Below are 15,379 nucleotides of genomic sequence, written 5' to 3'. Positions count from 1 at the left end.
TGTTCTTAACAATGCAAATTAGGGTTGCATGGCGAGGCTATTAGTGAATGATTATGTTTTTCACTAATTTAAACAACATAATATTAGCCAAAACCTCCCCTTAATTTCGGTACATACATAAAATGGAATCCATTTTATTTTTGTCAATTTTGTCTTATGTCACATGTCATATGTTACATAAATTAGTTATCTATTTTTAACATATTAAAAATCAACGTATTAATAAAAATACGTCATATACAAAAATCGACTTAGTAATTCATAATTACTTGTACCAAAATATTTTACCAAATTACAAATCACAATAAATTGTATTTATAATAATTCATTCAATTTTAATTGTTTCTTTAAACAATAATTTCATCTGAGTAATGATACAATTCGATTACTCAGACCGTATCTCATTTAATCAAATTTCAATGAGATACGTAAATTTTACTTCCAAAATCGTCCATCAATTTTCAAGTAATTTAATTAACTCGTAACGTTATACGATTAATTAAATGATCAAATAAGAGTGTTGCCCTATAGGTATGACCAAGGGGGTCAACTGATCACCACCGTCGCACGACAGTAATGTCAAACTCTAGTCAGCCAATCATTACCGATATATGTTGACCAGTTGACAGTAAAAATATTACTTCCCAATTGTATTCTTTATAATGAGACTTAAACATGTGATCATCATGATCAACAGTCGTGATCGCATTATTGTCGGATGACACATATTCCAACAAAAGTATCATTACTGTGGTGTACAGGAGAAGTATGAATATTATGTGGGGAATCAGATAAGGTATTTGTATTAGAACTAGACAATGGAGTAGGAGAGATTTGGGGAGATTGAAATTTTTGAAATTAAAACCAAGAAGATGTGGCAGGATTAACACACTCTGACACAACATTGTGATCAGAATGAACAACATCAGAATTATTCTTGAAAGGAAAAGTGTCTTCTCTAAAAATGACATCCCTGCTGACAAAATTTTATGAGTGACCAAATCATAAAGCTTGTACTCTTTCTCTCCATAAGGATACCCAATAAAAACACACCTTCTGGCTTTGGCCCCAAACTTGTCTCTATGAGTGATAGGCATAGAGGCATAACACAAAGAGCCAAAAACTCTTAACTCATCATAGGATGGTTTATCTTTGAACAAAACCTCAAATGGGGATTTCCATTGCAGTATATGGGTTGGCATTTTATTAATGAGATATGTAGCTGTTAAAATAGACTCTCCCCAAAATTTAATTGGCAACCCAGCATGTATCCTTAATGCCCTGGCAGTTTCAATCAAGTGCATGTGCTTTCTTTCAACTCTCCCATTTTGCTGGGGCCTTCCAACAACACTTTTCTGATGAATGATACCCTTACCAACAAACAAGGCACCACAAGTGTCTTGAATAAATTCAGACCCATGGTCTGTTCTAATAACCTTGATACAGCTATTAAACTGATTTTGAACAAATTGCAGATAACCAAGAATGATGCCATATGCTTGTCGTTTGTTTTGCATCAAATAAGTCCAAGTACATCTTGAACAATCATCAACTATGGTCAAGAATTACTTAGCACCATTCAAACTAAGGGCTCTATAAGGACCCCAAAGATCCATGTGAACAAGATTAAAGCAATGAGATGCATGAGACAAACTTCTAGAAAAAGGAAGCATGTGATGTTTGGCCATAGCACAAGTATCACAAAAGAAATCTTTCTTAGAAGTGTTATGAAAAGCTGTTACATGGCTAAGTTTATCCTTAGAAGTATGACCTAGCCTAGCATGAAACAGTTCAACACTAGTTTTATTTGCAGTATAAGAAAAACTAGACGCAACATCAGCAGTATGCCAATTCTTATGCTGCCAAAAAAACTCAGGAGACATGTGAAGTCTATAGAGTCCTCCTATCTTCTTAGCCACAACACAATTGACCTTACTTGAAAGGTCCTGAAAATAACAAGCATTTTCAGTAAAATGAACTACAAGATTTGCAGTCTCAAGTAATTTACCAACAAAGAGTAAATTTACTTTAAAATCGGGAACAATAAGAACATTATGCAAGAGTAGCTGTGCAGTGAGTCTCAATTTTCCTGCTTTGTGAACAATTTTAACTGTCCCATCAGGTAAACCAATATGAATGGGATACTGAAGGAGTTTAATGTCAAATAAGAAGCACTCATGTGAAATCATATGATCACTAGCCCCTGTGTCAATTATCCAACTATGGATATTACTGTGAGAATGAACAGTATTCACATGAGAAGAAGGTAAGATACCTGCAAAGTTGAGAGCAACATTAGCAGAATGTCCAGGTAAGGATTTCATAACCTGTTGATAAACAGACTGAACAATGCCTTGAACCAAAACTGGGTCAATACTAGAAGTAGAAGGAGATGCACCAGTTTGAGAAGATGAAAGGAAATCAGCATGAGGAACAGCATCAGAAGCAGATTGTTGTAGACCCTCATCAGAAGAATCAAGAGGAGAATATTCATCTTGAACAGTGTCTGCATTATAAGCTGCACGCCTATAAACGTTCCTGCCATTCTGAAAATAGGTGTTGGAAGGTATGTAAGACCCTGCAACACGTTTGCCCTTAGCCTGATTATGACTGAACTGAGCATTGCCAAACTGACCAGTACCAGAACCAGCACCAGATTTTCTGAGATCAAAACAATAGTCCCTGATATGACCTTTCTTGTCACAGTGAGTACAAGTCATCAGCCTGTGACAATTTTCAACAAGGTGACCTTGTTTCTTACAATTGGAACAAATCTTCAAAGTATCCTCAGAAGAATCATTCTCAGGCTTAGCCTTCTTGAAGTGGCCTTGCCTGGAATCAGCCTGTCTAGCAGAGGCATAAGCATTGGCTTCTGCTAGAACATCAACTGCATCAACTACCTGCTTCTGCTTTTCCACTTGTTGTAATAAAGCATCGGCCTTATTGAGAGGAGGAAGAGGCTCCATTGAGAGAACATGTGTCTTCACAGTCTCATACCCTCCATTTAGACCCATGAGAAACTGAATTAACTTGGTTTGAGTCTCTCTAACAAACAAACGCTTCAACAATTGGCATGCGCAAGTTGCCATAACTCCACAAGTACACATAGGAATGGGATCAACACTGTCTAAAGTCTCCCAAGTACGCTTCAACTTGCTGTAGTACTCTACCACTAGTAAATTTTCTTGAGAAATACCAGAAAGCTCCTTAAGTAACTGATAAATCTCAACACTATTCATCTGACTATATCTTTCCAACAAATCAGACCAAATCTCTCTAGCAGAAGTAGTATAATCCACTGTCTCCTTAATTTCTGGTGTTAATGAGTTAGATATCCATTTTAACACCATGTAATCACATATTTTCCATTGATGATGCTTAGAATCAGAAATAGGAGGCATTTTACAGGTTCCATCAACAAAACCGTCTTTGTTCTTAACAATTAGAGTTAAGTAAGCTTCTCGTTTCCAAGACAAGAACTTAGTTCCATCAAATTTAGTAGAAACAAGTGAAAGAGAAGTAGATTCATTGTTACTCAAGAAAAGAGGATCATCAAAACAAGCATACGCAGAAGTAGTCATAGCAACATATGTGTCAGAATCAATTGCCATAGAAAGATCGAGAAATTACCAGAAATATCAATAATTGCACGAAAAAGACCAGATGTAATTGGAGAATAAATTTGCACGAAAAGATGCGCAACAATACACTGATGAAGAATTGCGGAAGCGATTAAGCAAGAAGAACGATTTTACCTCAACAATCGAAGAAATAATCGCGAAATAAACGCGAGGAAAAAAACTTGAGAAAGATCACAAAGAAACGAAGCAGAAATCCACCAGAATGATGATTAAAAGAAGTATAAGCCGAAGAATCGTGTTCCTTTAGCGACTGATACCATGTGAAATGATGGAATCCGCCATTGATGAAGGTAATGTAAGCTTGAACAAAACAGAGTATGAGAAATGAAGAGAGAGAAAACAAAAGGTAAATAAAGTTTGTTATGATATTGATCAGTTAGAATGAGTTTGTTACAACTGCTTATATACAAGTGAATATGCCAGCTCATCTAAGTATGTACAAATACTAACTATGTTCATAGAATATACTAGCCAAAACTATCAATTAAATGTCGTTTATAATTTGTTTGACTAATTTGTTTATGCTATTAATAATTTATTGAGTACCAAATTTGGCTTAAAGTTCAGATATTTTTCAATAAGAAATATTTAGAAATACGGTGTAAATGGCGTCTTGAAGTTGAAATTAAGTACCTTTTTTTTCATGTTATTTCACTTTTGGAGGCCAAACTTAGAAACGCTTAATCAAAGTTATATTGAAAAATGCTAAAAGAATTATGTATATTTATATATATTATTATTCAAAAACCCTTTCACAAAAGAGATTTTAACGAAATAAAAGTTATATACACATAAACTTGAAAAAATCAACCCCACTCGAAACTGACTCAAAGCTAAAATTGCAAAACCGGAACATGACTCGCTCGAATCCGACCTAAAACCACACTGCTCGAAACTGACCAGGTCGGGAATGACTTGAGAATTTGAGATAGCTAGATTGAAATCACATTTAATATCTACAAATATTATTAAAAGGCTATCCTAAAATGACCAATTAAGTCCACGTAGACAATGCCACGTAGGATAAAAAAAGCCACGCAGACATTTGAAGCTCACGTCAGCCGCACAACCCAAATGTCACACACACATTCATACCCAATTACCCCGTCTCTTATCATCACTGTTCCTACCGACAACGACAATCCCCCTTTTTACGCTCATTTCGTCAACCGGCATTAATTTATTATTACATGGCATTAATATAATTCATTTATCTATAAATTAATTTAATTCACTTATCTATAATATTAAAAGATATTATCTATATTCTTAAATGATTTTTGTATATTAAATATATTGTTTTCCAAAATTTTTGTAACCCTTAGAAATTTACATCAAAATTTCATAATTTATAATTAATATTGAAATTTTAATTGAAATTTTTGTGATAAAACACATTAATAAAATTTATAATTTATAATTAAAATTGAAATTTTTGTAATAAAACATGTTAATAAATTAATTAAAACTTATTAATTAAAACTCTTCATATTACTTACCACCCACCATTTTTATTAATATTTTTTCCTATTTAATTCATTTTTTAAATTAAACATGGTAATAAATTGATTAAGACTCTTCATAATACTTAACACCCACCAAATTAATTAAAAGTTTTTCCTATTTAATTAATTTTTATAATATAATACGTTAATAAATTGATTAAAACTCTTTATATTACTTAACAACTAACACCCATAATTTTCATTAATATTTTTTCCTATTTAATTCACCTCTTGAGTTTCTCGACAATCAATTATCTAATTAAATAATACCACAAAATAAATTAAAATTAAAATTAAATATTAGAATTTATGGTTGTATAATGGCTACAAAACCTATAATACCTATAATAGTTTATATCTATAAAATCTTATTAAAAGGCTAACTTACAAAAATGTGACATTACAAGTTTAATTATGACGTGGCAACTTTTAATGTGATATGGTAAAAAAAAAAGTGATATGGATTACCAATTTAAGAAAATTAAAAAATATAAGGTAAAAAATTTAAAAAATAAAAGGTATAAACACAAAAAAGAAAGAAAAAAAAATTGTAAACCATTGATCTCCTCTCATAATTTTTGTTATTTATTTACCTTATTTATTTAACCTTTATTTCCTTTATTCAATGAAATGACCTTTTAACTTTCCTTTCATCATTACTATATATGCTTCGTATTTATGTACCATATTTTTTATTTTTCTTTCATTCATAAAATTTTGAGAGAATTTGTAATAGAAATTTTCATATATATAACTATTATATTCACCCTAATTTTCAATTTTATTCAAAAAAATAGCACCTAAAGTATACATAAAAAAGTAAACTAATTGTTTCACTTTTTATTTTTCTTATGTTTTATATTAATTTGTTATTATTTTTGTGTTTGTATTAATGTTGTAGGAGAATGAATTTCCAACTTTATTCAAAAAATTGATAGGTAAGGTATAGCTAAAGAACTAAATTAATTATTTCGCCTTTTATTTTTATTATGTTTTGAATTAATTAGAATCTTATTAGTTATTTTTTTGTGTGTTTATATTAATATTGCAGGAGAATGAATTTTCAACTTTATTCAAAAAATTGGTAGGTAAACTATACAATGAGAACTAAATTAATTGTTTCACTTTTTATTTTTAGTATGTTTTGAATTAATTAGAATTTTATTAGTTATTTTTTTGTGTGCGTTTGTATTAATATTATAGGAGGATGACATACTCACATATCAATAACAATGCACGAGATTCGAAATAATGGCTATGGATCTTCTTTACATATTTTTTTTCTTGGTTTGGATGACTTTTTCATTTTTGTCGATTTTTCTTTTTTTCTACAATTAATGGTGTATTTGAAATATCGAATGGTAGCAAAAATCTTTAATAAGTTTTTGACACGTTGTTACATTATTGTCTTTCACTCTTTCCTACACTTTAGTCTCCTTTGTAACACTTATGTTCTATTTTTATTTTGTTAAACAGGTTACAAATCAAATTGCTTAGCCAAATTGTTAAAAGTGTGATGCACATATGTTAATTTGATCTTATCACGGTGTTATAATATGCATAAATAGTAATTAGTTAGAAATCGATTCTTATTCTCTAATTCATTGTTCCAATTCCAATGTTTTCAAGCCTTTAAATCATTTTTTTGTTTTCTATCAAATATACTATTCTGTAACTCACAATATTTTGGATAAATATTTTTTTTTGAATGATTTGTTTATATTTTATTTTCTCCTGAATTAGGAAAGGCTAATATTTCGTATGAAGTATAATAGTATTGTTTTGATTATAATTTTTTATGAATGATCGAATATGAAGAAGCTATGTTTAGAATCGTATATGCATAAATCTCTATTTATTGCGTGATTCCGAGAAATGCCTAATTAGTTTTGCTCATCTTATACTACTAATTATAATTATTAGAGTTCGCCTATAAAGTTTTGATTCTTACTTTACTCTCTTACTTTTTGTCTCAAATCTAATCTTATATATACTACAGAGTATATTATTATAACACAAAATGTGATATTTTAAATATATGTAACATTTCCTTGGAATTATTTGGAATAGTTGTTAAAGTTGCTCACATAAAAGTTCACGACCGTTTCTTTGCAAGATAAACATAGGGCCAAGTACTTTAAAATGCACCAAAACGACAATAAAAACAATATCTCCATTCAAGCAATAAAGAGGCAAGTTTCAATGTTTGTTGGTGAAGAAAACCATTCATATTCTATAATCTTTAAGCCGGTCAAAACAATGGTTAAATAATAAAGAGACAATTGGTGAATCACTAATTAAAGAGGCAATTGAAGAACCATTAATTAAACAGGCAATTGAAGAATCATTAACAACTCAAACGAGAAAATTGAGAGTCGTTGATTTTCTTTCTATAAAATCTCATCAAAATACCAATTCATATTGTCTTATTTGATACCAGGTTGTCCAAACCAACATTACTCGTCCTTACAAAAGTCAGTTTTTTTCTCTCTCTGTAATTTAGAGTATTTTATTGGAATTTTGTGTCTCCTTCTTCCTTTTCTTTTTGTTCATTTATTTATATTTAATAGCTTTAATTTGAGGTGCCAATTCAATTAATTAACTTGATAATTTAATTAATGATGTTATTATAGGAGGTATGTATATGTTAATGAGATCAATGCGATCCTAAAATGGATATGCATTGAACTTCGTGTAATTATTTTGCATACCCAATAAGAAATATTGGGTATGCAAAATAATTAAGTCAATCGAACAATCAATTGAGAAATTGATGGATCGATTGAAGAGAGTAAGATCGAAAAGGGGAAAAAGAGAGAGATATTAGGGGGAAATTGGAAAAATTAGGGTTTTAGAGAAGGGAGATTTGGTAAGAGAAATGGATTTATTGTTGATGTTGGAGTTGGGAGTCTCTTTACTAAAACTGTCACAGTTTTTCTGAGTTAGATATTAGAAAGGGGGGATGAGAAAGATGATGCAATTCATTGATTGGGGAACACTTATTAAATTATTATTATTATTTTAATTATTATTATTATTATTATTAAATTTATTTATTTTTTTATAAAACGCAACTTTTATTAAACTCAAACAATTTACAAGTAATCACTGAGCAGCTGAGATACTAACTTGTCAGCCGAGATATTATTATTATTATTATTATTATTGGATGTTGGGCTATCTAATTAAAAATATTAGAGATTTAAACATGATAAAAATAAGAAATAATTGGATGTATGTTAAATCAAGAAAAAAAAGTATTGTTTCAATTATCATCGGTAATATACTTTACTTGTTAGGACTTACGGCTATTTTTTACATTGGTTTTCTGGAAAAAGATCATGAAATGATGAGATGTCGTATTTTAATAAAGAAAAAAGGAAAAAAGTGATTTGAAAATGAGGAGAAAATTACGATTCTTGTTTATACTTCAAACGGAAAAGTAAAGGAAACAAACACACGTCAATCAAACTATAATATAACTACCAAAAGAGTAAACCATACCACTTATATCTCAAAAACTGTCCATCAACAGGGTTACTTTTGGGAATATCATCACTAAACACACTCTTATCGGGTTTTTGAAGAAGAACATAAGGCGTAAGCTCGCAACCTACAATCGGAATATCAGAGGGTAAATGAACCCTCACCACACTCACCATGCTTCTACTTCTACACCTTCTACTATTACAACTTTTTCTACAGTTGTTATTATTATTATTATTATTATTATTATTATTATTATTATTATTATTATTATTATTATTATTATTATTATTATTATTATTATTATTATTATTATTATTATTATTATTATTATTATTATTATTATTATTATTACTATTATTATTATTATTATTAAATTTATTTATTTTTTTATAAAACGCAACTTTTATTAAACTCGAACAATTTACAAGTAATTAGTGAGTAGCTGAGATACTATCTTGTCAGCCGAGATATTATTATTATTATTATAATTATTACTAATTTATTATTATTATTGGATGTTGGGCTATTTAATTAAAAATATCTATAAAATATAATTAAAAGGCTACCCTAAAATGACAAATACATGTCACCTAGACAAAGCCACGTAGAATCCAAAAAGCCACATAAATTAAAATTTAATGTGACGTGGCATATTTAAATGTGATGTTGAATATTTTTAATGTGACATGGCGAATTAATGTGACATGGATTATCAATTTATTATTACATGACATTAATTTAAATTATTTATCTATAAATTAATTTAATTCACTTATATCTATAATATTAAAGGATATTATCATTATTCTTAAATTAATTTTGTATATTAAATATATTGTCTTCCAAAATTTATACAACCCTTACAAATTTACATCAAATTTCATAATTTATAATTATTATTGACATTTTAATTGAAATTTGTAATAAAACATGTTAATAAATTTCATAATTTACAATTAAGATTGAAACTTTAATTGAAATTTTTGTAATAAAACATGTTAAAGAATTAATTAAACCTCTTCGTATTACTTAACACTCACCATTATTAACATTTTCCTATTTAATTCATTGTTTTTAAAATTTTTGTAATAAAACCTGTTAATAAATTAATTAAACCTCTTCATATTACTGAACACCCACCATTATTAACATTTTCCTATTTAATTTATTTTTTTAATTAAACATGGTAATAAATTAATTAAAACTCTTCATAATACCTAACACACACCAAATTAATTAAAAGTTTTTCCTATTTAATTAATTTTTGTAATATAATATGTTAATAATTTTAATAAAACTCCTTATATTACTCAACACCCATAATTTTCATTAATATTTTGTCCTATTTAATTCAACTCTTGAGGTCCTCAACAATCAATTATCTAATTTAATAATACCACAAAATAAATTAAAAATTAAATTAAAATATGGGAATTTATGGTTGTGTAATGACTATAAAACCTATAATACCTATAATAGTTTAAATTCACTTTATTTATTTATTTAAAATATGCCCTTTTGTCACGATTTTCTAAGTTGTGAATTGTATTTTATGGTTTAAGTTATTTATTTGATTATATTGAGTATTATTGTCGAGTATTGTTGTTGTTGTTGTTGTTGTTGTTGTTGTTGTTGTTGTTGTTGTTGTTGCTGTTGTTGTTGTTGTTGTTGTTGCTGTTGTTGTTGTTGTTGCTGTTGTTGTTGTTGTTGCTGTTGTTGTTGTTGTTGTTGCTGTTGCTGTTGTTGTTGTTGTTGTTGTTGTTGTTGTTGTTGTTGTTGTTGTTGTTGTTGTTGTTGTTGTTGTTGTTGTTGTTGTTGTTGTTGTTGTTGTTGTTGTTGTTGTTGTTGTTGTTGTTGTTGTTGTTGTTGTTGTTGTTGTTGTTGCTTCTGTGTCCAATAAAGTATATTTTAATTTGTTATGTTGTTGGTTTTATGAATCGTTTGCTTTATATTTGAATTCATGTTTTCCAGTTGGTTTAATTTAAGTGATTTACATGTGACAATGTTTTGATTTGTTTGTCAAGTTTTTGCCAGGTTGATGTTTTATCTTTTGGTCAATGTATTTTTTATATAACTTTAAAGCACCATGAAACGTATGTGAATGCAGATAAGACAAACCATCACGTGGGTAATCTGAAGAGGGAATAAATACAAAAGGTATGAAACTGAGGTAAAATTAAATATTAAAAAAATGTAAGGTAGAATCTGATAAATAATGGATGATTTTTTTTTTTATTAGGAAAGAAAACTAGGTTGATCCTCTATGGTAGGACCAACCTATCGCATCCTTTTGAATGAGGGAGGTAAGTTGAAGCCACCGGCTATCAAACCTCCTCGAAAGAGTTGGACATGAATGTCCAATAGAAGCCATGAAGTCAGCAACCTTGTTGGCTTCACGAAAGCAATGTTTAATTATCACTTCATCGAAAAAATGAAGGTCTAATTCACATCCTTTATAATACTAGAAATTTCCTAAGGAATTTGCCAAGTGCTTCGAATTGAGTTAATAGCACATAAATTATCACCCTCCACAATTAACTTTGAGATTCCTAAGTATTTAGCTGCTAAAATACCTTCTTTTAAAGCGAGAGCTTCCGCAACAAGGATATTATTGGATCCGCACTTTTTTGCTCCTAACAAAACGACTTTACCATTGTGATCTCTTATAGAATATCCTAAAGCAGCTTTATTATCTTCTATTCTCAATCCGAACGAAGCTGCAGAGCAGGCTGTTGGGAAAGAGACGGCCCCTGAAGGAGACCGTGTGCCTGCATTACCAGCCGCCTACGCTGGTTCAAATCCAGCTCGGCCCAAAAGCAATTCAATCAAGTTCGTACCACCCGCTCAGCACAAACTAAAGAGCGCGCTCGAGTCCTTAAAAGTAAGCGAGGGTAAACCCCCGTTTTTGGGAAAATAATAGGGCCAGTCAGTGGCTGGCACTCAAAATTTAGCTTTAGGAAACCATTTCTAGGTTTTTCCCACCAAATTTCTTCCTTACTAGAGTTGTTTCTAACTGACTCTTCTATCTCGGGATTGTTGAGATCCTTAAATCTAGTTACATTCCAGGTCTTAGTGCTATTATTATATAAAGTAATAAGTTTGCTGATACTTAAATTAACATTATTAAAGATAATATCATTTCTATGAAACCATGCATTCCACCAAATAAAAATAATTTTAATGAAATCATCGTTTGGAATTAAATCTTTGAGATAATTAAGTTTCGTTAGAAACTTTGGCTTGTAATATTATCATAATTTGACAAAAACTCGTTGAAACTAATAATGTTCAAGTCTTGGATGACAGACTCGATCAACGGACATTCGTAAAAGAAATGATCTTTGTTTTCAATAGGATTATTGCACAGAACACAATAAGATGGGACATGATCAATATGACTATTGAGAAGTCTATTTTTCGTTGGAAGACCGTCAACACAAGCTTTCCAAAGAAAAAATTTTAATTTTGGAGGTATATTCAATTTCCAAATCCACTGAAATTCACATTTGTCAAGAGCTTGATCGAACAAACCTTGCGCTAAATCAAGGAAAAAAGTATTGTTTCAATTATCGTTGGTAATGTCAATAAATGAATATACTTCACGTGTTACGGACTTACGATTATTTTGTACATTGGTTTTCTGGAAAAAGATCATGAAATTATGAGATGTTGTGTTTTAATAAAGAAGAAAGGAGAAAAGTGATTTGAAAATGAGGAGAAAATTACGATTTATTTATAATTCTCCCATAAAAGTAAAGGAAAGGATTTAGAATTTGAGATAGTTTAATAAGGAAACTACGATGAAATTGATTGAGATACGAAAGTATTTTTGATGTGTTTATTAACGTTGTATTTCAGCTTGAGTTTATTTGTACAAACTGTACTAGATATATTAATATTAATTAGATTAATAAGGATTTCAATTTGAAAACCGATGTTATAAATCTCAGCATGATATCCAAGTTGGTTCGTAAGATCTACAATGCATAAAGTTCGTTGTGTAAGTGGAGTGTGGACATATAGCGTTAAGAATTACATGCAGGTCTCCCACATCGGAAAAATAGAGATGAGTGATCTAACTTATAACCCAAGGGGCTAAGGGGATATTCTACCCATTGTAAATTGGTTTTGGGATGGAACCTCCATAGACTTGCAAAGTGGACACTCTCTCCTCCGCGACGGGTGCGGCCCATGCCCATGTGCGATCTAACATGCTATTAGAGCCCAAGGTTTAGTCTTCGGTTGTGAGGTGAAGATGGATCCGAAAAGCGACGACGTTCCTGTTCGACGAAAAATTAGGCCACTATTTAGCGGATCCGAAAAGCGATGACGTTCCCGCCCCCGAAACAAGTTCGAAAAAGAATGACGTTCCTGTTGCTCGATCGAAAATGAGACCTTACATAGTTACATGTGAGGGGGCGTGGGAGAATCACATGTAGGTCTTCCTCATCGTAGAAATAGAGAAGAGTGATCTACCTTATAACCCACGTGGCTACTCAACCCATTGTCAATTGGTTTTGGATGGAAATTCCATAAACTTGTAAAGTGAACACTCTTTCCTCCTTAACGGGTGCGGCCTAGACACATATCCGATCTAACATATAATTTATGATAGTCATTGGCAGGATTTTTTTATAAGGATCAAAACTATTACAGTATATAAGTATGTTTTGTAATCTCTCAAACTTGGCTTGTTTGCATTGTTACAATATATAACAACTATACAATTAGTTCGAAAAGAATGAATTCTTACATAGCCGAAATATGGTTTAAAAAGAGTAGTCTTATCATTCGACTGAAACATGAGGCGATTGAAAAATAAAAGCGTTATCACGAATTTAAGATGTTGATAGTTATTGAACTTAGGCTCTGTTTTTTATAGCTGAAAGGAGTTGAAGTGAACAGAATTGAACTAAAATAAGAGGTATGCCATGTTTTTTTGGACTTAATTTCAGTTCTTGTAAGTTCAGTTAAGTCGATTATAGTTCAGTTCAGGTTATTTTTTTACTGCTTATAAGTTAAGTTTAGTCCAACTCAGTTCATTTCAGATTTTCAGGTCTATTCAGTTTAATTCTGTTCAGATCGGATCAGTGCAGTTCAGTTTCAATCCAAAAGAACAAAGTCTAATTCAAACTATTAAAACTAGAACTACAAATAACCTGGGTTGTATCGGATTCGTGTTCGTGTCGCATATAAATGGGCTGAGAATCATTCAATCCAAGTTCGACCCATATAAATTTTATGTCGTGCTTGTGTTGACCACTTTTGTAATACTACGGATTTATGAGTCTCTGGGTACTCTATCGAGTAGGCCTTACTCTGTCGAGTAAGGGTATGTTGCGTCTTAAAAATAGTTTCTGACCTGTTGGGTACTCGATCGAGTAACGTTGATACTCGATCGAGTAAGGGGGCACTCGATCGAGTACCTCAGCTACTCGATCGAGTAGCCGGTTTACGGGGGATGATTTTTCGGGTTTTGTTAATAATGCGATTAAGTATATAATTACTTCCGTCACTTTTCTTTAAACACTTTTAAAACCTAATTGCTTTCAAAAAGAGAAATCAAACTACGTTCTTCACATCAATCGCATTGTTGGCAAATCCCGGAGCTTGGAAGGTCGGATTTTACCTTTCTTTATACCGTTGTGATCCTTGTGTCGAGGGTAAGATCTACATACCGTTTTTATAGCATTTCGTTAAAGTTGGTTAAATCCTAATATGGGAATTTGGGGGTTTTGTTGTATTTTGTGATTGGTAGTGATTATATGTTTGTATGTTAGGAGGAGGATTCGTAGAGGAAGCTTTTTGATATCAGCTGTGAGACCGTCTGATTGTGTTACTTTCCAGGTAGAGTTTCCCTACTCAGTATTAGTCCCATAATGCATTATTGGTGTTGTGTAATTGTTGATTATTATCGTATTGGTATTATGATGGTTGTTGATTGATTGTTGTATAATGGTTGTGATTGTTTGTCTCTGGTTCTCGAGATGCATTCTCGGCTGAGTGGAGTCACTTGCGGGAGTGGCTTCACGCCCTAGTTTCGCCCTCCGTGGAATTCGCCACGGGAGGGGATGTGCACATTAATGGGACAGGGTTATCGCTCGGTATGATGAGCGGAGATTTGGTGGGTACGGCTGCGGTCCCCCACTGGCAGGGCTGGTCCAGTGGACAGTCGGTGACGGAGATGGATTGGAGTGGGTGTGATTGTGTGTGACTGTTTGAGCTGTGTTGTTTACTGTACTGTTGGTTATATAAATTGTGTGATTAGTACTGACCCCGTTTAATGTTTTAAAAACGGTGGTGATCCATTCGGGGATGGTGAGCAGTTATTGAGCAGGTATGAGTCGAGTTACTGGGATAGCTGAGATGTGCCACCGTCAGATGATAGAAGTCTTCCGATGTAGCTTAGTAGTTTAATAAACATTTCAGTTAGCTGATTAGACAGTTGGTTTGAGAATTTGGTTTCGTATTTTGGATTTGGTTTCGGATTGTAACCTTTCACTAAAGTATTACTATTTAAATGTTGTTTCGTTATTGTCTGATGATTATCATTGCCTCGGGTAACCGAGATGGTAGCATCCTTATACCTGAGTGGTCCTGGTAAGGCACTTGGAGTATGGGGGTGTTACAAAATGGTATCAGAGCGACGATCCTGAAACCTGTAACCAATGAATCTAATGAACATAGGGAGTCAATTAAAATGAACCCGGGGTAAAGGTTGTTGGAGCTAATGCAAAGGCTTGG

General features: G+C 31.6%; 1 protein-coding gene across 1 annotated transcript; it reads right to left on the bottom strand.

The window, feature by feature from the left end:
* Positions 1–1,565: 1,565 nt before the first annotated feature.
* LOC141633426 (uncharacterized) lies at positions 1,566–3,611 on the bottom strand. The gene has a single exon (XM_074445903.1). The coding sequence runs from the start codon at positions 3,609–3,611 to the stop codon at positions 1,566–1,568; it is 2,046 nt and encodes a 681-aa protein (XP_074302004.1).
* Between the last annotated feature and the right edge of the window lie 11,768 nt (positions 3,612–15,379).

This window comes from Silene latifolia, chromosome 2 (genome assembly GCF_048544455.1).
Source record: "Silene latifolia isolate original U9 population chromosome 2, ASM4854445v1, whole genome shotgun sequence".
NCBI classification, from domain to species: domain Eukaryota; kingdom Viridiplantae; phylum Streptophyta; class Magnoliopsida; order Caryophyllales; family Caryophyllaceae; genus Silene; species Silene latifolia.
Note: the sequence above shows the minus strand (reverse complement) of the source record. Positions and strands in the feature narration are given on the sequence as shown.

What these genes read in the sequence shown, in the direction of transcription:
- LOC141633426 (XM_074445903.1), bottom strand. Translation starts at nt 3,611, where the DNA reads ATGGCAATTGATTCTGACACATATGTTGCTATGACTACTTCTGCGTAT.